The sequence below is a fragment of the Vespula vulgaris genome, chromosome 4 (assembly GCF_905475345.1).
Source record: "Vespula vulgaris chromosome 4, iyVesVulg1.1, whole genome shotgun sequence".
Lineage (NCBI taxonomy): Eukaryota > Metazoa > Arthropoda > Insecta > Hymenoptera > Vespidae > Vespula > Vespula vulgaris.
The window spans coordinates 10,008,127-10,035,618 of record NC_066589.1 but is presented as its reverse complement, the minus strand read 5'-3'; the positions used below and the strand labels follow the sequence as shown (position 1 = coordinate 10,035,618).

At 47.8% G+C, this 27,492-nt stretch overlaps 1 protein-coding gene across 4 annotated transcripts in view; it reads right to left on the bottom strand.

The window, feature by feature from the left end:
• The window catches only part of LOC127063516 (protein outspread), a 62,106-nt gene that overhangs the window by 17,811 nt on the left and 16,803 nt on the right, over nt 1–27,492 (bottom strand). For 3 of the 4 annotated variants that reach the window (XM_050993414.1, XM_050993413.1, XM_050993411.1), the window contains exons 2-3: nt 24,056–24,136; nt 11,875–11,940 (exon numbers count right to left, since the gene is read on the bottom strand). In XM_050993414.1, the coding sequence (XP_050849371.1) occupies nt 11,875–11,940; nt 24,056–24,136 (147 nt within the window). The remainder of the gene's footprint in view (nt 1–11,874; nt 11,941–24,055; nt 24,137–27,492) is intronic. The other variant, XM_050993412.1, reaches the window with a different exon arrangement.

Sequence of the window (27,492 nt, the reverse complement as noted above, 5' to 3'; positions counted from 1 at the left end):
ATCCGGTCGGCAGAAGGAGGGAGGGAGGGAGGGAAGAAGGAAGGAAGGAAGGAAGGAAGAAGATGCAGCTCGTAGTTTCGAAGCTCCGCCAAGAATCGAGCAAAGGACTTTTATCTCGTTCGACCGCGCGGAGAACGAAGAAGCAAAGTCGAGCAGAAGACTGTAACGAGGGAGAGGGAGAGAGAGAGAGAGTCGGGCCCTCGGGATAGGATGTCCGTAATTTTCTAACTCGAGGGATATCTTCCCTCCGGACGACCGACCCGACCAAATTCCATAGAGGGACGTAATGGACCGGTGCTGATGGCAAGCTTCGAGTTTACAAGACCTTTCCTCTCTCTTGGCCCTCGTACAGAGAACAAAGTCGAATCGTTCTACGTTATCTTTGGACAAGGCATAAAACGCATTCTTCGTGTGTCTTTTTTTGCCATGCTCGTATTACGCGAGCGCGCTCGCGCGCGCGGAACGAGCAGAAAATATACGAAGGAACGAGCAATTCCTCCTCTCTCTATGGCGTCGTTAGGAATCCTGTTTTCTTTAATTCCAAATGACGAGAATCGATGGAAAGACCAGTGGTTCGAGTTTCGTAATACTTTGGCGTATACGTTCGATAAGTACGTTCGCACGACGCGTATTTCCTTCTCCCTTTCTCCTACCAACGATCCTTTTTTCCACATCTTTCGTCCTTTTCTTTTGAAATCTCGAGATATCGACCGTGCCTTTTTACGAAGCGCTTCAATATACGCTAATTGGTACATCGGAAGCATCGTGATATTTTACTGTCCGCCACTCAATATCTCGTTTGCACGGCCATTCAGGCCGAGCGCGGAATCGACTTTCTGAAAATCGAAACCTATCGAGAGAACGTTCGAACGAGAGGAAGGAAAGCTCGTTTCTCGAGCCTCCTCCTTTTCCACTTCTAACGTCGCTTAATCGATCGATCGCCGGATTAACCGTAGATCTCTCGATCGATCGACGAATCGAAATAATCAAATTACTCGCTCGGTGAATTTGCATTTATACGCCTTCAATGGCGATAGAGAGATAACGTCGATCCTCTTGAGGAAAAGAAAGAGACAAAATTTGATCCGAGAAGATAAGATACGCTAAGGTACGCTCTCTTTCGGTTAAGAATACTGGCTGGTCCTAAGCGTTTTCCAACGATACGCGCCCGATTAGCGAGAACAAGACCGGGCTTTCTCATTTCCACCGCAAGATGCAACGAGCTTAGCCCGCGATCGATGATGAGGACGGCGCGGCGTATTACTCCGGATAACACCCTTTTTCTCTCTCCTGTCTCAAGTCTTAAGAGGAAGCGACTCAAGAGGGATGATCTCTTTTCTTTCTGCCTTCGGTATCCGCCGAGACTTTACGACGACGCACGCGCGAAATCGGTCGGATGTTTACGGCCGCGAATCGCTCTACTTCGATTGTTCCGCGTCTTTGCCTCTCTTTCTTCTTCTTTTACTCATTCCTAAGCTCAAACGGAACATTTCTTTCGTACGCGAAGCTACGACCAGTCGTAAGAATACGCGTGGAAAAATTTCTATGCATTTTGCGTACAGTCTGGTCGAGGGAAAAAAAAAACAAAGAAAAAGAAAAAGGAAAAGAAAAAGGCTCTAGAAGCGTTCGCACGCTCGCCAAGATCAAGGGCGATCTGAAAACGATACTTGCGAGACATCGGGTTCGTTCGAAAGAGGAGGAAGTAGGGCGGGACCGCAAGTCGATCAAACGATACGAGAGCGGAATATCTTCTAGCTTACGTGCCTTTTTTTACTACGATCAAAGGTATCCCCCCACTCCTTTCGCATCTCTCTTTCTCTCTCCCTCTCTCTTCTCGGATACGATCGAATTGCAAAAGACCGCAACTCGACGTGCCGAAAATCCTTTCGGGAAGGATTCGCTGGACGTTCCTCTCGTCGACTTTTGCGCTTTTCTAAGCGGCAACAAGATAACCGCGGCTTAGAAAAAAAGTCGATCGCGCCAGACCGTTGTATCTACCGCGTTAAACACTTCTGATAACCATAATTTCTATCTAATAAGAACGCTACTTTGCCGCTTTAGAAAGGTAATTGCGCGCTCCGAGAAAAATACTCGCTGAAATATCCCGAGGTAAACTCGTCGAATCGATATCGAGTTTCTTATTCGATCCACGGCCGATCGTAATAATATTATAATAAGGCTCGAACGAACGCGTTAATTAACGCAGGAAACTAAATGAAATTAATTTCCTCTCGCAGAGAGGACGTCTGCGTAAAGAAACGACGGATGATGAAGAGGGATAATAATAAGAAGAAGAAGGAGAAGAAGAAGGAGAAGAAGAAGAAGAAGAAGGAGGAGAAGAAGAAGAAGAAGAAGAAGAAGAATCGGGTAAAGAAGAGGATATCGAGAGACACCTCGTTCCCTTCCGCTCGGAGAGAAGGCACCACCCTTGCCCTTCTACCTACATCAAAACACGCCGACCGCCGTAATTTTCCGCTCGTACACACGATTAGCCGTTAATAATTCATGCTCGCGTACGTACTGTTACCGACTAATCGAATGCGAGGACGTCGATCGTCGGGGAACACGAGCGCTCGCTGAAAGTGCTCCGCCTTCGCGCGGGAGGAGGAAGAGATACGAGGAATGGAGGAGAAGAGTGCACTTTCACGGCTGCTCTTGCGGGACATACGATCCTCGCAATAAATCCTACCCTTTGCTTTTCTTTGCCCATCTTCGTATATCTTTTTCCTTTACCTCTCGTCTCCCTTCCTACCCCTCATCCATCGTCCCTCTTATTTTTCAAAGTCCAACTATCGATCGCAATTATTCGTTGTATTCTCAGGACGAATCGAAGTAATAACGTTATTGCTGCCCGTAGCCATATTTTTCACAATCCTTTATCCTTTTATCCTTTCTCGCCACGCTCGATGATATCATCGATCCAAGAGGAACGTCTTGGTCGTAACACGATCGGAAGCGCGAGGCGCGATGACGTTTCTTTCGCAGAAAAATCCTTGATCGTTTCCAGCCTTTAACGTTTCTCGACGATTAATTCGAAACGCGCCGTTAACGATCGCGATCTCGACAATGGCAATTATCCGTAGTCATCGAACGGTCGTAAAGAATGCGAAGGGCTCCGATCTCGACAAAATTGATCGTTCGATCGGAATCTACGTAATTCAGTCGCGCGATATTACGTCGTTTGTAAAAGAGAGAGGAAACTCGTCGGTGAAAAGTTCCGCGGTGCCCGAGGTACTTTGGCTACCGCGATTCCAATTATTAGATGCGACGAAAAAAGCATAGCTTCTTCCTCTCGTTTCTCTTCCGTTTTTCCTGGTCGTTAGCAATACGCCAAACGATCGTATTTTGCGGCTCGAAAACCAATAATCGAGCTTACGCCTCAGCGATTATCGGTCTGCTGCGTGTCCTTTTTCCCTTCGTTTCTTTCCAAGCGTTTTAGTCTTTTCTCTATCCGTCAAATCGTCCGTCGATTGGCATACTCTGCAATCTAGGATGTCGATTACAAGGCTCTCGAACAAGGAGTTCCTTGTTATTATAAATTCGCTCGGCTCGTTCCCCGCAAAAGTACAAATTCCGATTCTGGCACGCGGCTGCCAGGATAAATGGTAATGGGCTTGGTCGGTTGAATGGTCGGTACACCGTATAATAGCCTTCTGCTTCTTCTTCTTCTTCTCCTCTTCTTTCTCCTCCTCTTCTGATTCTCTTGGATGCTGCTGCTTCTTCTTCTTCTTCTTCTTCTGCTTCTTACATCGGGTCGTTTCAATTCCACGGTTACGTACGTTACTTCCAGGTTCTTCGTAGGAAGTAGAACGATATAATGAAAAGATTTCCTCCTTCTCCTCTCTCATCTTCTCCGAGTTGGACCGACGACAACGACGAGAATCACTGCCCTCGCTTTTGGAAGAGATCCACCAAAGCGAGTTGGTCGTATTCGAACGATTCAGAGGAATTCCTTTTAAAGTCCTCGTTGAATAGAACGATGGGTGAAAATGACGTGAAAACTCGATCCGTTTCCGGTACGCTTTTCGAAGAATGAACGTCGGATAGAGGGAGAAAGAGGGGGTTTCATTACAGACCCTCGTAAAATAATAATAATAGTAATAGTAATAGTAATAATAATAATAATAATAATAATAATAATCGAGCGCGTGCGAGAGATCGTCTCGCAAAGGAGGCCCCGGCGCGATCTTACCTCGTAAAACGTTCTCGCGAGAAGAGGGAGCGTGTACGTATAATCCGGCACGATTTATCTGCCGAACGAGTTAGCGATCCGATACGCGAACATTGGCATAAACAGAGATTTATGTAACCTTACGGCGCGGTAGATTACGAAATACGACTTCGTGATCGAGCGACAAGTCCCGAAGAGTCTCTCTCCTTCTATCTTCGCGTTCTCGACGATATATTTGTGAGTCAAAACCGCCGTCATTTTTTTCAAATAGATTTTTAAGACGTCTCGTTAAACGTTAACAACTATAAATCAACGTCGCATTATATTTGCGATTGAAAAGAAAATATTTAACGCTAATTCTACGATATAGATTCGATGTAAGTAGCAGGTATATAAGATATATTGGGTGAAAGCAGACCTCCCAACCTCTTGGTCGGGTTAATACGCCGGACAGATATTTTCTGTAAATGGTAACCGGAAGAAGGGTGACGAAGGCGACGGCAAAATCTCTCTATCTCTCTCTCTCTCTTCCCCCTTAAGACAAGGTGTATCGGGACCGAAGAGAAAAGTGGGATTCACGGTGCACGACGCCTGGAGATAAAAAAAAGGGGAGAGAGAGAGAGAGAGAGAGGCTCATTGTCTCGACGAGACCGTAAATACTTCAAAGGAGAAGGCAACATCGGCTACCTTTGGCCGTCGAGTCCAGGAGGTCCTGTAACTCGTCCGAAAGGACGTTTCCTCGAGAGAAAGAGATCGAAGAATGCGAGCGATTCTCGAAAACAGGAACCACCGAGTGTTCGCGGGACGATATCAAAGGGGTCAACGAACCGAATATTTCTATTCTCGGCCCTTTCCGATTTGCACTCGTTCCTTAATTCGATTCGCGATTGCTCTTTCGCAAAAGAAGGATTAATAAGTTTATTCGAGATGGAAGGACGGAAGGAGCTCGCTTGGAATCGTCTTGACGGTCGATTAATCACGAGAAAATGAACGGATATTTAAGACTCTCCTCGATACCGAGATTTATTCGTAGATTTTACGGCGCAGATAAGTCCGCTCATTTTCCTATGATTAATGACAGCCGTCGTGGAGCATTCCACGCCGAGCTTATCTCTCCTTCTCCCTTTCTTTCTCCTTCCACGTCGATGGATACGCTGGAAATAAAGTTATCATCCTCCGTTTAAAATCAACGGGCCCAGATTTTTACTCGATTACCGCACAAAATTTGTTCGACCCCGAGGGGTCATTCGTTTATAATCAGAAAAGTGGCGATCATCGCAACCGATCACTGCCTCGCTTTTTCGACCTTCTTCCTCGGCTCTTCTCCCTCCTTCGATTCTTCTTCTTCTTCTTCTTCTTCTTCTTCTTCGTATTCTCCTTCTTATTCTTCTTATTCTTATTCTTGGAGGAGAGTGGTATATGACCCTCTTAATGAAGTCCGACAGACATTGCCGAGCGAATGCGCGCGAAGCCGCTGGAGCATGGTGCAAGCATCATCGTGTGGTGATTGTAAAGGACACCATGTAAGCAGGAACACCGTAACCGACTCGTTACCGACTCGTGCTATTCGATATAACGAGAGAGCGAGCTAAGCTATGGAAATAATATGCCAGGAGTGGTCCGAGCTTTTTTCTATTTTTCTTAGCTTTCGCTTCGCGACACGAAATTATAGTCGTGCTTCGAGCGAATATCCTCGTAAATGCACGTTTGATTCGTCCGATCGGGAAAAAAGCAAGATATCCTACCGTCCGAGAGAATAAACAGAGTTTCTTTTAATTGTAAGAAACTAAGAAGCTCGTAACTCGTCGAATCGAATCGAAGCGAAGCGAATCGGATCGAATCGAATCGAATCGAATCGAATCGAATCGAGTAGAATCGAATCGAATCGAATCGAATCGAAGCGAAGCGAAGCGAAGAGGAGAAGAAGAAGGCTCGACCGCTTGAACGGAGCCGATCGTGGATGGACAGCTGGTGCCGTTGCTCGCTCCTCTAATTGCATCTAATTAGATTAGAAGTCCGCTACACTCGTTGTCCGGCACCGCGCGTCGATCGGAGGTACGACCTGTGTTAATCAGGATACCGGGCAGGTCGGTCCCGATCGATTCTCGAATTAGATTGCACCACGGACTCCCTGCGCTTTTAACGTATGTACGTCTATAAAGATCGTTGTATACATAGGTTTATGTACATGTATGAGGTAAGCGCGGGTATCGATTGGCGTTAATTGAAAGGTTGAACGGGAAAGCCAATTACGCCGAGATCTATCGGCCCCGACACTTTTCTCGCTCTCTACACCGCCTCAAGAATCCCCTTATCGTTCGAATCCCGTACATCGCATAGAAAATCGAAAAGGAAAGGAGCGAGATTCCTAAGGAGAATATCTTCCGAGCACGAGGACGATCGATAAAAATGTTAAGTAGTTCGTTAAAAACTAGCGACTCATCGATCATCGTTCGAGTTTGCGAGGGCGTGTTCGCGACGACGAGCGTGATTTTTCAAATATTTTCCACGCGCATTCCATCCTCGACGTATGCAAATCCCTGAACCCTTTTAATAGCCACGCTTCTCCAAGCGTTTCTCCAATAGACGTCACGGCGTTTATCGATGCCGATACGCCGACGATTCACGACTTGACAAGCCACTTAACTCGAACTACTTATCCGGGATTCGCTACGTCAACGAGCGAGACGAAGACGAACGGCGGAAGGAGTCGTCCGTCTCGGTTGATTTTCCAAAAGTCCCACAATGGTCTTGCGTTTTTCATCTCTTTCGAGAACGTAACAAGGACAAAGTGCGTTAAAAGGATGAAAAGAAAAGTCTGCTCCGGCTAGGTCGAGGCGGCTCCTTTCGTATCCTCGCGTGTTTCGCATTCAAATGCCTTTGCCTGGCGCAATTTAGAACCCGTTTGGAGCCCACGGCGGGGCACCCTTTCACCCGTCTTCTCCTCCGAGATTTCGTGTAGCATCTGGTCCGCAGAGAGGACGAGGGAGGGCGAGAGAGAGAGAGAGAGAGAGAGAGAGAGAGAGAGGAGCTGGTTCACGACGACCAAATAAAGGCGAGAAATTACGGGCTGCTTTTGGAAAGGAAGACGCGCCACGGGCGAAAATCCTTCGTGTCTTATCGCCCTTGAACGCGCCTCTCGTCCTTGACAACTTTTACGAATCCTTCCAGATGAGATACGCGTTACTTTGTTGAATCAACGCGACAAAGAAGATACCGAGAATCCTATTTACGTTAGAGAGGAACTTTTCGAACAACAAGTATGAAAGGATATACCTGTAGCAAAGGCAAAGATAGCAATGCGCTATCAGAGATGCATACGTCTGGCATCGTAGGAAAGGTCGAGACAAGAGATCAATTTGCATGTCATTGATAGGAATCCACTCGACTTGGCGAACGTTCGTTCGGCAAACAACGACGACGACGACGACGACGACGATAGCCTCGAACCGGTATCGAGGAATGACGGAAGCGGCAAATAGTTAGAGACAAACGATACGATATCTCCGTACAAGACTGCGCCCAAACGGGTAATCGCTTCGAGTAAGGAATAGTACCAGTATTACAAGTCGATGTTTTGATACTGCGCTCTAACGAGAAAGGAGAACTTCCTACGGTGACTCCTCGAGGTATGTGCCATGAAACGTCTCTCCGAATAGACGAGGCTCTCTTGTCATTTACGACGGAGTAGGTAGGTACGTCTTAATAAATATTCCTCATCTTTCTCCTTCGTATTAACTCTCAAACGATTTTCCCTTGAAATTATGTTTAAAGAGGTCCGATTAATCGACGACGATTATAATTAATAGCTAGTGGGGTAATTGCATTTATCTCAATCTACTTTTATCGGCAAACGAAAGGAAAATAATGCTCGCGTGATTTCTATGTCGTAGACGGAAAGAAAGGGACAAAGTTGCTCTCTATTATCTCGCACGGTAAGTGCTTGTCAATTTGGACAGCGACGAAGAGGACGAAGTAAAAGAAGAAGATGGAACGAATGTCGTTGCCGGGGAGCGACCTTCCTCGGAACTATTATTATTGATAATTGCGTCTGTATAACGCCTCGTCCTGAGAACGACCGATCCTCGGATCCCAACCTTCCTTCTTCTCCGCTCTCGGATCGAGCCGCAAATGAACGAGGGGAACAATACGACAACAGGATGTCTGGAGGAAAATGATAAACAAAAACACGGAGTGGATAGAGGTCGACCAGTTCTGGCGGTGGGTCGACGAGTCGAGTAGAAAATTCGACAGAAGACACGCCTCGTTATATTTCAAACGCGATTCCCTGTAAACGAGAGACGGAGAGAAGGAGAGAGAGAGAGAGAGAGATCTGCGAGATATTGCGAAAACAGCGTCGTTTTCGATTTTAATTAAAGTAAAAAGAGATCCAATTAGAAGATCAAAATTCCCTGTCGTCTTATCGACAAGAATATCTTTGAAAATATTCACCTTTGAGTCTTTTCGTTAAATTCCGTTCGAAGTTGTGACTCCGAGGGTCCGTCCACGAGACGAGGAAGGAGCGCTCATAATTCATGTGTCGTCACGCCGTCTCGTTTACGCCGGTAATAAATTATCCGAGTGTGACTTACACGGGATTAAAGTACTACAAATTACTACTACGTTTTATCAATTCGTATTATCGTTTCTAACGAGCGCGTTTGTATTGTTACTAGAAGCAATGAAATATGCTTCGTAAAATTAAATGTTTTTTTTTCTTTTATTATTAATCGCTGGTAACGTAATTAAAAGAACCGCGTTAAAAAGGAGAAACGATTATTCGTAAAACGTTACGACGACGACGACGACATCGTCGTCGTATAGCGCATAGGAAGACAATTAATTCGCCGTCGTGTTTCAACTGGTTCCCTTTGGATGGATTTGAGTGGACGAAAATTACCCAGACCGCCTAGGGTGTCCATTATTCCCAGATAATTACATACCTCTCCCTGAGGAATTTTCGAAATGAGTTTCTGCCCCGCTCTCTACGGGGATGGGGCTATCGGTTCCGAGTCACCGCTTCTTTTCGTCATTGGCGTCGATAAGTCCGTCTCTCTCTCTCTTTCTCTCTCTCTCTCTCTATCTCTCTCTATCTATCTCTCTCACTCTCTTTTTCTCTACGGAATGCGTCGAGGAAAAATGCCTGAAGAATTTCGAGATGGAACGTACCTAAAAAGATTTCGTTGTAAGGTCTCTCCTTTGAATAGCGCTGCCTTCTTCTTAAAGCGTCCAATCGTCGTGAGAATACCGAAGGAACAGCGAACATTCCGCTACTAGCAGCGCTGCTAGCGCGGCTGCTATGGTGGCGAGAGATCGAGCTAAACCTAACTGGACACGGGCGTTGCACGTAAGTAAACAGAGTCGTTGATCAGAGCTCTCGCATACTTACTTCTAAAGTAAGTACCTCTCTCGAGGCCTAAGCACCGAAGCGTGGTTCGATACAATGAATCTAAGCCGGTCATTAAACCGGTCGTTATAGCTCAAAACTCGTGCCGGCATTCGTTTCGAAGCTCGATTTCAACGAGTCCACGATGTGCCTTCTTCGTCCTCCATCGCGTTCCATTAAATCGTAAAGGTGCAGCTTCCGTGTTCCGACTAACTGTTAACTACGACGACGACGACGACGACGACGACGACGACGACGACGACGACGAAGACTATGCGAAAAGGGCGAACGATCCGAGGAAGCAAGAGAGATAGAGAGATGCCATTAAACGTAGCCAACAGTCGGTACCCCGTTTGGTCTAGTTCAAAGCGCTCCTTCCAAGTCTCCTCGAGATCTCCTTCGAGAGTCCGATTGCGAGCGAGCAGGTTGAACAGCTGGGTAATGGAGGCGCCCACATATCTCCGCTAACGGTAGAACTTTCTGTTATCTCCGAGTCACTTTGAGGTACAAGCGGCGGCGACGGCGGCGACGTCTTATCGCGCACCGTCACCAAAGACCGACCAAACGCATCGTCTTTGTTCTTCCACGAAAGCGACAAGGCCATTCCTCGTTCCGCAGTTTTCTCCTAAGACGAGACGGACGACCGATCGTGACGCATTTTATCGCAAGGCGTGCGATGCGAGAGGAAGGTAATTGCGAGTCCGACGATCAATTGGATTCGAAGATGAGATAGAACGATCGAACGCGTTACAAGAACTCGAGCGCGCAGGAAATCAAGGACCCCGACAGATTTCATCTCGGAATGAGCACAAGGTGCCAACGAGATGTGCGTGCGTGCGTGTATGCGAGAGAGAGAGAGAGAGACTGTGAGAAAAGGCGTCTCGAGGTGAACCTCTTTCGCACCACGCGAACAAGATCGTCCATTTCCTTTTTGCGACTTTCGTGCGACCTCGCGCGAGATGACGATTTCGAGCCTCACCACGCCTCCAAGGACCTGCTGCTGCTAGCGAGGGGACGAGCCAAGGTCGACGAATACAAAAGATACGCACCTCTTCGTATCGCGAACCTTACGGAATATCAGAAATACGGACTCGCGCGCGACGGAGATAACCGAAAGAAAGGACGTACTTACGGTGGCTACGCGGATCTCTCCCTCTGTCACCATAGAAGGATAACGACAGAGATAAGGGGAGAGAGAAAGAGAAATGGCGTGTCTCGTTCCCCATACGCGGCCGTACTTATCTTCTTAATAACTCGAACGGACTGCGAGGAGATTAGAGACGGCCGTGTCGGTGTTAGGAACGATAGGGCTTCTTCGGAGAGTTTGGATCGTCGACGCGACCTTCGACCGGTTGAACGAGAAGGCCTGCCACGAGTCAAGGAGCTTCGCCGAGGAAGAGAAAGAATCTTTTCGAACGAATCGTCCTCGAGTCTCGCGTACGCGACGTTAAATCGTTACCGTTGACGATGCGTTTTCCAGCGAGCATCGACATCGGGAAGAGGAAATATTATCGCGCACGGACGAACCGCTATCCTCCTCTTCCTTCTCCCTCTCCTCGTCGAAGGCCCTCTTGGCCAAGGTAGAGAGATATTACGGAGAGATCGTGGGGAGTCCGGGAAGCGCGAACCGGCCTGTCAGTCGAGCACAATTGACTTCGACCTTTGACGCTTCTACGTTCCGAGGAAGCCACTTGGCGGGGCAGCTTTTGATTCACTGCCTGGCTATAAAGTTACAAGTCCGACAGTTCATGATACTTCAATGATAATACGTGACCGTCGGCTTCGTCCATCTCGTTCTCTTTCTCTCTTTCTTTGCCGAGTACGGAAGGAGGAACGGAATTCCATGAAAATGATTCTTTGTAGAAGGCGCCGGGGGAAACGAACGAAACGAGGTTTAACATTTCGTTCGAGAAAAAGCCGCGGAGCGGGGTTAAGTATTCTCCCTGTAATGGGATCGATGATCGTGTAGAAGCCGATTTAGCTTTCAGGTGTACCCCAACGGATCTTACGCAAGCTTTACAAGAGACTCGATGACGCGAATGAGAAATAAAAGGAAGGAACGCGGTATTAATTCGTGCTCTTTAACGAACACGGCACGCTGACCCGTGTCGTCTTTCTCAGCGCCGGTCGAGCACAGCGGAGCGCGAGTCGAACGAATCCCTATCGGTGCGGTAAACGGATTTGTCAGCGGTAAAGTGGATTTTCGAGCTAACGCGAAAGGCGGTTGGAGCGCCTTCGAGGGGCGACGGTGCCCTTAAAGGGATTCGACTCGTCTTAACGTACCTACTTCGAATTATAAATCGTAGCGAGTACTTACGTGCTCGTCGACCGAATAAGTCAACTCTCCGTCGTCGTAAAGGACGAACCATCTTCTTTGCCATCTCTGAAACAGAAATAAAAAAGAAGGACGAGTGAAAGGTTAATAAAGATAGCCGGAGACGCGTCGATCGCCGTTTAGACTCGTACCGCGAAAACCGCGCTCTCGCTTTTTCCTCTTTTTCTCTAAGTATACAGCGAGCTTCCACGAAATCGTAATTACGACTCCGAGCGAAAACTATTCTACGAGAAAGAGTCAGGAGCCCGTACTTGTTCGAGTCGCGGCAAGGAATCTCTAAGGTTTACCGACGCGCTAGCTGGGTAATTAGCACGAGGTAGCCGTTAATTAGAAACAAAGTCGGAGAAGAAAAGAAAGGTAGGAACGACGGCATGAGCCATCGCGGCAGGTCGTCGCGATTTCCCTTTCAATGCCACCTGCGGCGAGGCCGCCGCGACTCCTTTTTTCTTTTTTTTTAAACGTGTGCCTGGCATTTTCCAAATTTTACGATGCCTCGTAAAAAACGCGGCCGCGGTAGAAAGCCGCCATTAATTTACGGCGAGATGGAACGAGACTTTGCGACGACGAGTGTGCCGAGTCATCGCTCCTGGCACGAACTTTGACGAACGAAGGAAGACGAGAAGATGAAGGACTCGACTTTGCGATTTTCTTTCTCCTTATCTTTTCATTATCTTCGCATTCATATCGAGAAGGGGAAGAAGGAGGAGAAAACTTCCTCGTAGATAGAATTCGTCGGTGGTCATCGTGGAGATACGTCGTCGTACGTTGTCGAACAGGCATCTAGGTACCGTTGCAAAATCGTCCGATGCGGAATAGAGAGAAGGAGAGAAGGAGAGAGAGAGAGAGAGAGAGAGAGAGAAAGGAGGGACGGAGAATAAGAAGAAGAAAGGAGACGTTCGGCCTACACAGAACGGCGGTATCTTTATCTGGTAATTATTCACCAGGCCTCGGTGAACTCGTACGAGGGGCCCTGGCACGTGCGTGGGAAGATCTTCTCTTCGCCGAAGGAAGAGGAAGAAGTGGCGGGGGGAGGTGGAGGAGAAGCAGAAGGAAGACGTAAAGGACGTAAAAGACGAAGAAGCGAGACGTCGTTGGCGAACAATGCGCCAGCGAAAGAAAGAGAGGAAGAGAATCGAGACACGGTGTGCAGAAGAGAAAGCGCGGAACTTTGGACTCCGTAATCTCTTCCTCGTGTAACGTCTGCTGTAATTCTAGCTATACTTTTAGAGACCTAGCCCTCGTGTATATCCTCTCTCGCACTCTCTCTCTCTCTCTCTCCCTCGCGCGCGCGATGAGAGGAATCGATCGAGGCTTCTTTGTGTCGCGTGCCTAAAGATAATAAAGCGCAGACCGTTAGCGCGCTATCGTTGTACCACTTGGCCGCCATTTAGAATACGGATGAATCACCCTGTCTTTAACGGTGGTCGGCAAAAAATGACAGGACAAATACTACTCGATAAACGTTATAAAGCGCGTATTTTCTATGATTAGATCGTATTCCTCTCGAAGCAAAAGACTTTCGAGTCACGTCCGTCCCTCGATGCGCTCCACGGAACTCTACGGAGAGAGAGTGAGAAGGATGGACCGTAGATCGACGGATCGATCGATCGCGGTGCGCGCTTCGGAACGCTGACCTACCGCACCTTCTTCCGGGTATAGCGACGATCATTTTGCATCGCCCACGGATCAAGAAGTTCGTCTTACATATCGATGGTCATTCGGGACGCGCTTCCTGGATGAAAAAGATACGGATGGCAAAACTCCTATCGTGGTACGATTTTTCGTTACCTTCGTTCGTTAAGTTGGCTTATAATAAATCGTGTTATATCAGCGAGCGAGAATTATTAAAAGGGGAGAAAGAGAAAAAGAAAAAGAAAAATCAATGACGGAAGAACGCGTGTCGTTCTCGTGAGAAACAGCGAAACGTTTCGTGACAAAGTAACGTGGTAAAGAAACGTTCCCGATGTTAGCTTCGACTTCCTAGACGTCGATCGGATTATATCTTCTTCGGCTTCCTCTCTTTGGCTCACGACTCTCCGTCGTCTGAATCGAAGAGGAAGCGCCGTCGTCGGCGTCGTGCGGTTATGGCCTGGCGTGCTACGAAACAACTGCTATCGCCACGCTATGGTCTTCCCCTGCGGTAGGAAATGGGCGAGGTTGCTAAAGAGACCGATCTGACCTCAACGGTAACGTGACCCAATCCGTTCCAACCATGATCCGTTTTCTTCCATCCAGGACCCACAATTTATGGATCTTGTTTCGTCAACCGGCATTCCATGCCCCCTCCTTTCTCTTCGAGAACGATTCTTTCGAAATTAGCGAACGCACTCCCGCTAAAGAATTAATCCCGCGAGAAAAGTCTCCTGCGGATGGATATTTAAAGAGAAGAAAAAACGAAGGAGAAAAGGAGAGGAAGAAAGAATTATATGTATTAAGAGAAAATGTATACAGAAAGTAGTTTCGTCGGATGCACCGACTGCAAGCGTGTAAAAGGTAATGCAGCGCGTAAAGTGAAAGTATCCTGATCTTTAAAGATGTTACGGAACGTCGAGAAGAACGGGCAAACATCGATTCGGACGGTAAACGACTAATTGGCGCAAACTCGAGACGGTTCAAATTGAACGGCACCTCGCGAACGCGAACTTGGAAGAACTTTTTTTCCTCGAAGCGTGACGTGCTACGCATTTTTCCACTTGCAATCGTGAGAGAAAAGTAGAGAGAGAGAGAGAGAGAGACAAGTACGTGGTTGCAACGAGAGAAATCAGTTTTATTATCGTTCTCTTATTAGACGCGCAACCGCTGCCGAGAATCTTCGACCTTATCAACGTCCTCGATGAGAACGTAAAAGAGAAATCTTCCTTTCCGATGAAAGTAGAAATTTCTTTCGATGGCCGACCGTAGTCGGATTCCGCGTATCGCTCGTTGATTCGCTTTTCTTTCTTCGACGAAACGAAGAGACAGAGTAAAAGGATTTGATCGAGGGAACGATGAATTTTGATCGCTCGTTAGGCGTCTTCGTAGAGATCGAAGTCAAATGGCGTAATTAACTCTCCGCCTTGCGAAGATCATAATTTCAAAGTTTCGCCGCTAGTCCTCGGACTCTGGCAAGATAATTGCTCGTCCAGTCAATAATTAATACAAGGAGGTAGAGCGAGGGAGGGGAAGCTTACGTATGTACGTACGTACACGGACGATCATTAAAATAGGTATATTCGACGAATCCCGCTGCTTCGCTACGCGCCGATGACGTTATCCGACCTTAGAGATTTTCTCTCGATTAATAAGTTATAAGAAAGGACATCGCGTGGAACGGATATATGTATTATGGTACCTAGCCCCTCGCAGAATTCGATCTTCGAAAAAGATTATTTTTAAATGAATCCAAACACGCGATCCGTGGGCAACGATGCGCCGCGTAGATCTTATTTTGAATTTCGTTCTGTAATTAACGGGCAATGATTTAGCGATAAACCCATAGAAAGTCCGGCTTTGTTAATTTCACCCGGCAGATAGCTCCTTTGGAGAGCGCGAACGTTAATAAATAAATATTCCTCCCCTCTCGCGGGGCGCAGGCTAGTTCGTAACACCTCCTTAAAATGTAAATCGAAATTTCGCCGCCGAGCCGACTATCCACCCACGCGCTCTCGCACGACTATCCTTCTAGTCCAGGTTAATAATTTATCCGCACCCGATACGTCAGATTTACGAGCGCATAAGCGAAGGCTCGATCGCGGCTTCGAGATAAAAATAAGAAAAAGGCGTGTCAATTTGTGACGCGCCATAAACATCGTAGTGGTCTCGTTGTAGAAACCGTTACGAGCGACGCGTGATTACTCGCGCCGAGAGGAAAGAAGCGAAGAGGCGAACAAACGAAAAGTAAGACGAATCTCCATGGCGACAAGACTCGGCTCGTACTTTTCTCGGACGATTAAGTGAAATCGCGACGGTCGAAAGTAGATCCGTCGGCTTTTTCGAGGCTCGACGACAGGATTATAAAGGAAGACAGGAAAATCCTCCTCTCTCGTAGTTTTCCAACGCGTTTTCACCCGACGGATAAGAAAGAGGCACGACGATTCGTCTCTTTCGAACGTCCGCCGGAAGAGGAGAGCTAGAAAACAGGGGGACTCGCGTAGGCTACGTCGAAAGGAGAAAAAGTAAAACGGGTTCGTGTTCGGACAAGAGCTAGAAAGGTGATAATTGGCGGCTTACTTTCTCGAGTAAGCCGTGCGCGCCCGTCCTCTGCGCCTCCTCGTTGGCGCGACTAAGTAAACGGGTAGTACCTTCGCCTATCGTAATTCGCCGTGACGAACCTTTGTCCAAGGGCGCGATATGATAAGATAAAATCTCGACGGTTCAAACGCGACGTCGTTCTCTTGGTTCGACGAGGACAACGAAAACGAGAGAGGCACGAACGAAGGGGACGGGCCGAGATAAAGAAAAAGAATCTATCGAGCTCGTTCGACTTTTTACTATCCGGAGAATTTTCATTAGCCGTCGAAGAGCATCTCGCGATAACAGAAGGCAATCCTCGAGAGGAATCGTTATCTCGCGAGCGTGTACATTTAAAGTGGCCGATGTACCGACGGCTATGCGTGCGAGCACGCATTTATCTTGCTTCCGTTACGACCTTCTTGTCGACAGCTTCCTCGTGCTAACTCGTATTACCCTCCATGTAGATCGTTTCTTCTATGATATTCTCTCTCTCTCTCTCTCTCTCTCGCTCGCTCTTCTTTTTTCCCTTGCCAACCGTGACCACGATTGCGCGACTGCGCAAAAATCGCAGAGTCGAGGGAATGGCGATCAAAGGCGAGATCTAAGAGGGAGAGCCGCGAACGTAGAAAATCGTTACGTAATCGTCGGGTTCTCCGGAAGATGGATCATCGCCGGGCAAAACAGCGAAATATTTAACGGCCGACGATCGATCCTCTGGATCTTGATTCAGGCGAAGAACCTGGCGGAGGAACTCGCTCGATCGCGCTCGCTGACGGATGCATTAAAATTGCGAGGCACGAGAGTCGAGTCGGTCCGAGGTTAAAGGACGCTCTCGATGATCCCGGACGTAAAAGCGCGAGGTGCCGCCTTTAAAGTCGCGCTTACGCAATGAATTATTGCAACGCTTGGTATCGCGAAGCGCGATGTCGCCTAACGAGATGACCTTTCGACGTGAAAACGTTAATGACTAGCGATCGCTAGGTACATTCGTTCGCCAGCTAAGAGGAGAAAGGATAAGAAAGAAGGGGAGCAGAACGAGGAAGGCAAAAAAAGAAAAAAGACATAACGAAACTAAAAGCGAAGGAAAGAAAAGAAAGAGAAAGAGAGGGAAGAGATCGGTGTCGTAATAAGGCGACGCGTAATCTCGTTCGAACGCGTTACGCGTTGCTACGAGAAACAACGCTCCTTCGAGGAGAGCTCTCTCGCGTTCACGGGAGGCGATTAATCGACCGGATCGCGGTACTTGGCAGGCCTCTGCTCGCGCAGCACGCGAATGCAAATCGAGCGTGGTCCGGCAGGTGGAAATTACGATCTCTCGAAGGAAGCGAAAAAAACAGCGCCGAGAACGAGAGAGTTTCGAAAGAACCTACCCGCGCGTTCCAAGCGGCGTTGGATCGGCGGCTCCGATCTTCCCGGAATCGCCTTAGACGCTAACGCGAGATCCAATGGGAAACCGGAAAGCTGAAATTCAAGCGACGATCGGCAAGCACCTCGCGATCTGTTACGAGAGACGGCGAAAGAAGAAGAGGATTACGCGGCGAGGATCCTAGCGTGATGGATGCGAGAAGATCGAAGGTCATTCCGCGGGATTGCTCGAAGAAGCGCGATGAATGGTGTCGGTATCGTAAAGCCCGTTTCGCGTGACTCCACGCGCGTATCCATCCAACAATACAGCACACACGACTCGCTGCATCTCCGCTCCGACGTCGAAGATCCCTGTATCCGTGTGAAACGGTCCCACAGAAATACGAGATCCTCGTCGTAAGACGGATACGGCGACTTTGTTACGATCCTGCTCTCGTGTGATCTTTCTCGAGACTGCGCGCAAACGATCCCCTACCACTTTGATAGGGAAACATCTCATTGAAATTCCCCCCGCTAGCTCTCCCTATTCGTACGCGATCAGCGGGCATTACGCAACGCAGATTTTTTCTCCTCTCGATTCGTCGTACGTAATAGCAATTAAACGATTTTCCAATAGGAATCGAATGTTAATCGAGTCGCGCCGAACTCGATTAATCGGAGATTAGGATTTTATCGTGGCTGCAGGGAAAAAAGGAAAAGAAAACGACGAAAAGAATCCCGGAGAAACAAAGTCGGTAGGTTTCGCAACGAACCGGCGAGAAAGGAGGTGCAAGAGGAAGAGATCGAAGCCGCTTTACCTCCGAGATTTTCGCAAACGGCTACCTGACATTTCCTAGCGGCGAATGCGAAGAAGCGGCAGCGCGGAGGCCTTACGGATCGCGGAATCGAAACACGTCGCACCTTTCACCGAACGGAGCCGCAACGTCTTCTACGTGCGCTCGCAAAAGGTTACATTTACATGTGCCGACGAGCTCGTCGCCGACGTGTCATTGTCTTCGAGGTTACTACCATCGGCACGTGCGCGCCTCGCGAACGACGAAGAAAGAGAAAGAGAAAAAACCCGTCGAAAGCCCTTCGCGAGGCAAAGCTACCGAGAGCCGAGAGGTCGTCGTTCGTAGGGTCATTTTTCCCCCGACATTACATTTAATAATTTCTCCGTGGAACTATACGATCGGAATGAAACGTATTCGATCGGTAAGAGCTCTGGAGGATCAGCAGGAAGGGAAAAAATTTGATGGATCCGGAGAAGTGGAGCAAGACGAAAAAGAGAAGGAACTTGTTCGAGTTTGTGCCTCGTGGAGTCGTGGAGAATAGCTGGCGTGGTAACATGCAAGAAGTCGTCAGAATCGTTCGATCGTACTTCCTTCTCCTCCTCCTCCTCCTCCACCTCCTCGTCCTTCCCCTTCTCCTTCGTTCGGCAAGAAAGACGGAAGTGTCCCCGAGCTGGAACGCCCTGTAAGGACGAAAGGAGAGGAAGGAGACGAAGAGAGAGCGAGAGGCGATCCTTCTCTTTCCACGGAGTACGATAGAAGCGAGAGAGGAAAGAGAAAGAAACTTACGAGCAAGACCCCCGTATCGACTTCCTCTTCATCGAGGATTGCGTTAGCTATTAAAGTAAATATGATATGCCGTTGAATGGAGAATAAAAGGAGCCACGCGTTGAAGTTACGACAGATAGATTTAAAGGAGGTGAATGAGAAAATTTCAAAACGTGCCTTTACGATGGGTTTTATTCGGAAGAAAAAAAGAAAGGGAAAAGAGGTCCGTCGGGAAGGGAAAAGGGAGGAAAGAGGGAGGGAGCGGACAGTGGCCAGAAGCGAAGGCAACGTGGCCGAACATGCAAGGCAGTCGCTCTCGCGCGCTCGCTCGTCTCGGTTCGTCGACCTCGCGAGGAATGCAAGGCATAACCTACCGTAACACCACTACCACACCATCGCCGCCGCCGCCGCCGCCGCCACCACCACCGCCACCACCACCATCACCACCGCCACCGCCACCGCCGCCGCCGAGAGTCGCGCTCGCGCGCACGCGCGTCCGACCATGCCCCCCCCCGAGAGGGAGAGAAAGAGAGAGAGAAGGTTTCGTGCTACCGCAGAACCACCTGCGTAAGAGCCAAGAAACCCCCTTGAAATCGTCCTCCGAGAGTGTCCTTCTCTCCCTCCTCCTTCTCTGCCGGTGACTCACTCGCTCGGCTTCGCACGTGCGACGTCCACCGTATCGCTTTTAATAGTACGCAAGGATTAACCTTTTTCTCACCTCGAGCTTCAAAGTTTAACGTTTCGTGCTCAATTTTCCATGAAATTCCAGAATGACATTATCCCTACTGGTGTCTTAGCGTCCGGGTTAATCCGTCGCTATTAATCGTTAGGACGAGATGATCCCATGGCGCCTGACACGTATTTATCCTAACGGGAGAATCGCTAATAGTACCTACCTACCTCGTTGCATCGGCACCGGTAATCGCGCTCCGCCGCGGACAGGTACAGTTATGCATATAAGACGAGCGTTCGAGTATCACAGCCGTGTCCGGCGGATACGCGTTTTCAAACATCGTACCATCTTTCTCGACGATTGTTTCTACGTTTCTTTGCCCTCTCGAATGCAAATCTTTCGACGGAATCGTGAAAAATTTCACTCGAGATAAAGACGATAGGTAAATAATACCTACGTAAGTACAGGGGATAAGATACCTACTAAGATACGCAGGTACGATTCTACGCGGAAGTCGACGAACCAAACGGCGTGGCCTTTAATGTCTTCGTGAAGCATTAATGAAGATTCGCTTTCACCGATATCGTCATTGCGAGCTACTCCGAACGCGGTTTCTTCCTCAACGATGTTCTTAACTTTGCGTCCGATCGGAGAAACCATCCATAGAGAGATCGAGATGGATAGATAGACAGATGGATGGATAGATAGAGAGAGAGAGAGAGAGAGAGAAAGGGACCTTTCCAGAGCTCGGCTGTTTCTTACCTTTCTAAAACAAACGTTAACGTACGAGCGTTTCTCAATTTCGTTGGACGCGCTAGAAAATAAGGGAAGCAAAGACTCGATCCGTTAGCGGCTCGGACAAAGCTGAGTTTTATTCATTTTGCCATTGCATCGAGTACGCTAAGAATTTAATCGAACTGGCTCGAAAAGTCAGCTTACACCTTTTTAAAGTATTCCCATTAAACGAGGGAATACGATTCCTCGAACGTCGTTTTAACGATCGACTCGCCTACGAAGTGTCCCTCCCGCGGAACGTTCTTCACCGTTATTTGATCTAAATAAATATCAATCGTACGTAGGTCGGTTGATCGGCGAGTCGATCGATCGAACTTTTTCGGACCTTCGAGAACGCGACCTCGACCGACTTTTTCAGCGTCGCATATTAATTAAAATATATTGCAAAGCTGCTGTGCCAGCGAGTCGATAAATTATCGTCTTGCATGCGCCTAACGCCCTGCTTTTTATACGCACGCTCGAAACACCTGCCAATTCTCGGCCAATGAGATCGAAAGAGAGGGAGAGGAACGGACAGCTCGTTTGATGTTCCGATTCTTTCACAAGGCTTCCTCAAAACGAACCGATACCTTGAAGAAGCAAAAGAGGAAGAAGAAAGCGTCAGGTAGGCTCGCTCGATCGTTTCGAAACGATTTTATACGGATCGGTAGATCCGCGAAGCGAAGAGTCGCGATGAAGTGGGGTACACGGAGAGGGAGAAAGAGAGAGAGACCATTTTTAAATATCGGAGGAGAACGAAACGCCCGAGAAAGTCCAAATTACGAAAACTATTTCGTCCTTGCGATCGAGAAAGCATGCAACGAGAAAGGGCTCTTAAAAATCGATCTAATAAAATTGTCGCCAACGAAGCGTTTCACTTTTTCGCATCGTTTTCGTATTGCGATGGAAATGCACCTGACACGAGAGGAGGGCCGCGGCGATGACGAAAGTGAATTTTAAAATCGAGGTCTCGTGCTTGCGTCCTGCCGGACGTTGACCTTAATATGCGTCTAACGACTCGCTCTCTCTCTCCCTCTCTCTCTTTAGCGCCGCTTCGCAGAGCTCTCCTTTTATTCCAAGCGGGCATCATGTGGTAGCGCTTTCCTTACGACTCCGAAGCATTCTTTTTTCTCGTTCTCACGACGGTTCGTTCACACGGATTTCGCGGTGATTCGAGCGCAAAGTACTGTGGGCGAGAATAACAGAGACAAAGAGGAAGGGAGAGAGAGAGAGAGAGATATTTCAGGCCGCCTACTTGCGGTCCATTTTTATTTTCGACACAGGTGTCAACCGGCCTTCGAGAACGCTTTACGTCTCTTTTTTTCCATCGCTTCTTCCATCTCTCGTGCATCGGCGTAGAGAACGGTACTTCGTGGTCGACGAAACTAACCATCGTTTAAAAAGTTTGCGAATTAAAGCATAGATCTGAAGATTTTGCAGGGTACATCGAGAGCGATATCGATTAAAATCCGAGTTTAAATACGTTCGTCGTAAACTACGATTAACACGAAAACAATTTGCGATATGTAAACCGGGTTGACCGTTACGAGTTTCACAAGAAATAAGACAAAACGGACACGGAGTAGAGCCGCTCCTGATTTTTTTTCCTCTCTCTCTCTCTCTCGATGCTAGGTGTATCGTATAGTTACGTATTTAAAAAAATATCGTCCATTGCTGGCTCGTCGAAGCTCGTTTAAAACGTATCGATCTACCCGCAGGGCGATTCGGTAACCCGATTATCGTCGGATAAACGCGAAGCGTGGAAGCCAAGAAAATATATAAAATCCCATTAACGGGCTCGGGAAATGTACAAGATGATTTTCACTTTCCAGAGATCATTGACCGAATAATATATTCGAATAATATTTCGCATAACTACGGATAATGGAAAAACGATTCCTATTACCCATCTCCAGGTGTACCGATAATGGAAAGCGAAACGAAGTTGAGGTCGACGCGCATGAACTTATCCATTAAGGGAACTTTGCACGGTGTACTCCGGAAGACGCAAGAAAGCAGACCCAGCAGTGAAAGCGATCCCGTTCGATCCGTTGAATTCCGTGAAAAAGAAAAAGAAAAAAAATATATATATCGCAAACTCGGGTCTAAACTCTCGAATCGAGTCGCAACTCGTGCGTATCTTTGAAACCGTAAGAAAGAAAAGTAAACGAGCGTGGAGTCGTTTGGAACTCGTGAAATAAAAGTTGGGAGAAGAAGCTCCCGTCTGTCGTGTACTTTTGTAGGAAATAAAAAATGTCAAGGAAAAAGAATATCAGCAGAGTGTGGTAAGAAGAAAAAGGGAGAGAGAGAGAGAGAGAGAGAGAGAGAGAGAGAAAAGAAAGTCGTCGTATTGGCGCGCGCCAAGGGGGCCGCCGCCTTAAGGTTGTTACTGCTGGTGCTGCTGGTGCTGCTTTGAGAGAGGCGGCACAAAGGAAGGAGAAAGAAGAGAAAGAAAAGAGAGGCGGCGTGCGTACGCGGGACATAACTCGCGAATAATGCGCCATTTTATACGGCACCGTGCACTCGTCGCGGTGCGAGCCGTAAGCAAATGCATTTTGCAAAGGCTGCAGCGACCAAGTTCCACAAGAGGAAGAGGAAGACGAGGAAGAAGAGGAGACGGACGAGGAGGAGGAGGAAGAAGAAAAGACGGCTTAAGCCGAGCTCCCGCGTGTAAGGCAAGAGAGCGCGTTCGCGAGGCGACGACGAGCCGTCATTACGCTCGAAACACGCTCGTTAAGCTTCGCCAAGCAAAAATAGAACTTTCTTCCATTGGGAACTGCCAGCGAGAGACGAGGAGTACCGACATGGAGAATTTATGCTTGTAAATAAATACAAAATCATATATTCTCTTTTCCAAACAAAATACAAACCGATCTCGCCCATTGATTTTTCGCGAGAGGAGAAAATTTTCTGGCACGGCGACATTAGTAAGAGTACGAATTAACGAGATCCGCTTGATTAAGGAGTCGATACCAAGCATTAACGGCCATTACGCGTCGTTCGTCGTTCGAGGCTTCAAAGGCCTTTAAGGCCTTAAGGCGACTCCTAATTATTCACTTTCTCCGCCGTGCTCACGCGACGGAATGTTTGAGATTTGAAATTTTCTTATACGTTAGACATTCTCTCTCTCTCTCTCTCTCTCCTCTTTCTTTGATTGAATAACAAATAATCGAATCGAAAAGAAAGAAGAAATGTGGGTAATCGTTCGTTTCGCGTGTTACGTAAAACGTCGATTCTACCATTGTAAAGATAAAATGAAAGAGATGAGAAGAAAAGGAAAGAAAAGAAGAGAAAAGAAACGAAAAGACAAGAAAAAAAGGAAATATGCGGCAGGCACGGTTATCCTCACTTTCACGATAATGAGAAAATTGCGAAACTCGAGATCGATTTTACAACACGATTTGTCGATCACGGACTAACGATAATTCCCGAGGCATCGACGGAATCTAACGATCGGAAGCGACCGATAGATAGGTAGGTAGGTAGGTAGGTAGGTAGGTAGGTAGGTAGGTAGGTAGGTAGGTAGGTAGGTAGATAGGTAGGTGGACTTTTAAAAGATAATCAGAGTGAACGTTTTCGAGCGATGAATAAAATAACGAACCTTTGTACGGTTGAGAGGATTCGAAAAGTCCCAGCCGGGTGCGACGAAGAGGTATCCACATTTTGAAATCTTTCTTGTAGCCTGCAACAAAATGAATAAAGGAAATGAAACGATTTGATTAAACGATTCGAAAATGTTTCTCGACGTAGGGAAGAAAATGATTCGCCATGGATCCAGGTGGTTCGCGCGCTTAACTTTCGCTCGTTACGAAAGAGAAGAGGCACCCGTCGTCTCGAGTTTTTCTCGCGTCGAACATGACAGAGTAAAGCACTGAAATTACACGTAGGGCCGATCGTTTCGTTCGCGCGAACATTGTTCGATCTGGCCTCGTCGCGTCTCGTCTTGATGGATCCACTTACGCACAACCCACGTGCAAAACTTAACTCGTAAGAACGCTCCTTCCAAACGAGTTTCTGCTTATGTATATCGTTTCTAAAGAACAAAATTGTAGGATGGAAACTGAGACGAGTCGAGTTTCAGTTTAAACTCTCGGAAATAAATCTATGAAAAAAAAGAAAAGAAAAGAAAGAAACAGAAAAAAAGAACCGGCAAGTTGGTAGTTTCTACGTTCGACGCTTCACGCACGACCGAGGGAAAACGTTCGTCCTAATCGAGACGACCCATATAAAAGGAAAGTACGCTCGCAAAACTCTTGTCAACGGGTTCGCAAAATTACTCGTTGAACGACGACGACGGCGACGAAGCAGATGGAGCGTGCTCCGATTCGCGCGCAAGAGAGAGAGAGGCGGCGGGAGAGCTCTCGTGCAGTTTCATCGTGAATCTCGAAAAGCGTCTTTCACGGTTCGCTTGCCGCGTTAATCGTGCGCGATCGAGAAAAATAGAAAGAAAGAAAAGAAAAGGAGAGAAGAGAGAATGAGAGAAGAAAGTAGAAAACTAAAAAGGAAAAAGTGACATTGGAAAGTCGCAATCGATATATAAATCCGCATCGCATTCTCGCGATATTACGGAAAACGTTATCGTTCGAAATCACCGATCGATATAGTTCGTAGCATCGGCCGGCGAGGGTACGCTCTGTTTAACCGCTTTCCATCCGGTTTCCGATGATTTCCTGTCATTCCTCGGCACTAACAATTAACTTCCGCTGGGTAAAGCGACCGTGCGTACACGCGCACGCAAATACGTAGGAGGTCGTTCGAAACGTCCTGCCAGAAATTTATTTGTCAGCGAGTAAAAAACGACGAGAGGCAAGAACGTGACATATCGTCGACGAGCATCCCGGCTCCGTTTCCTCGTGACGATCCTTGACACGATTCGAGGTTAGTCCTTGCCGATCCTTAAGCTTCGAGATTCGCGACCCAGATCTCGGCCAGAGCGTCGTTTATAATTTCTAATAAGGCCGATAAGGCGTTCTCTCGTTATTTCGTAGGTGTATACGCACGCTCTCTCTCTCTCTCTCCCTCTCTCTCTCTGTCTCCCTTTTTGTACGTGCGCGCAAAAGGCACAACGAAGGAAAACGAGGAGCGAGTTGGCGTTTATTAAGGCAATTAAAGGTCTACCTTGTCGACGAATCAACTCGTTAGCCAATCAGAACACGTCGACGTGGGCGATGCCCGTCCAATGGGCGAATACCGTTAAACGTGTTAATTCCTTCTCCACGCGCATAGACTTTAAATCGTTATTACGTACTCCGAGCATGGTATAAACTATTCTCGAAGAATGCTAGCTGTCCGACTTGTCCATACAAGATGAAAGAACGTCTCTCGTATTCTCGTTGGGAAATAATCCGACGGACGCGCATTAATTATGAATCGAGCCAAGAATACGTGAGCATGTTTCGTTAATGAAACGACCCATCGACGAGGTCGTTTGAACGGAGACGATAATACGAGTTTACTTAGTTCGATCGATTCTTAAAACGTACCGAGAGTCTTGCTCGCGGACGTCGCGTATCCCACATCCGGTGTTCGTGCTCAAAGTCCTCGCAGCTCGGGACTGTCCCTCGACGCGAGACGTTATCACGCCGTGAAATCGGTCAACGAGCGGAGTAACGCTTCGATTTAGTTTTCGAGTCGCGACACACTTTGCCTCGCGCTTATTACGACCGTACGCGCACGTGTATCTCGATTTAATAATACGATCACAGCGATCTCGTCGTACGATTCGTTAAATACTATAATTGCATTTTTCTCGCGATTCTTCTCTCGATCCCGGGAGAGGAGGGAGAGAGAGGGGGGGAAGTGGGACGCGTTAATAAGCCTCGTTGCGTCCGCGGCATCGCCTTGACCCAATAACGACGGTTTCGCGATCTCTTGCTCGTAAAACGAATATCGTTATAATGGAAGAAGCTGAGAGAAGAAAGACGAAATAGTTAGGAGAAGACGCTAGATAAGACGATTTATCGAGCAATTTTTCTTACTCGCGAGGCGCTCGGCAAAGCGCTCGGTCGATGCACATAAATTATCGCTCGCGAGTCGCAGTTATGTCAGAAGCAAACTCCGCTCCCTTCTCGCCGAGCCCTCGCACGTCCTCTCTCTTCCTCCTCCGTTACGTTACGCCGATTATTACCTCTCGAGCGTTTCGCAATAGCGATGCAGCTGTACACACAAACGCGTACAAACATGGGGGGGAGGGGAGGACCGCGACCGTAGGTATTCCAAAAGAATTACTCAAGAGAAGAGATCGTTGGAGGTCGTAGACGTGGGATCGAACGAGTCGTTTCGCTGTCGCTTAAGAGAAACGAAGAGAGGCCACTTCGAGCTACGTTTCAGCGTAATCGGCCGAAGACTTTTGTCGGCCATTTTTCTTGCCACGCAAATCGCTAACAAGCCTCCGCCGCGGACTCGAGGTGAGAATCGTGCGCTTATCGGGAATAAAAACGAGATGGGAACGGAACGCCTCGCATGCTGCTCGCACCTACGGATTACAAAACTATCCTCTCTATCTCCGCAACGTTTAAATTTCCTTGGAAATCGATGCTCGTTATCGCACCTCGCGCTCTTCGGCGTTTCCCCTTCCTTCTCTCTACGTACTCTTACAATAATTACAAGTTCTCTGACGCGTAAACGTCTCTGCGAAATCGCTGTACGACCTTTTTTATCGCGTTATCCTTCAAAAATCCTCGTAAAAAAGAAAAACATTCCAACGTAAACAGCCGTTTCTTTATCGTTCGGGCGTTGTATTCGTGGAAAATATTACGATTACACGTTCGATACGTTTTCTTTTTCCTTCTTAAGGTCAAACGTTTCTCTCTCGCTCTCGCACGCGCCTCTGAATCAGCGCATTTTCTCATTTTATTTGCCTCATCCGCGAAATATCCGTGTTGTAAGAATTCTTCCACGAATCGTAAACCCGTAGTAAAGCCGCGTTATATAGGCGCGAGTCGCGCGTTATCATTTTCACCGTTCACCTCGAAGAAGCGAACCTCGAAGCAGCGGGATGATCCCGATCGTATATTTTCGGCTCTCTGGCTCGGTCTG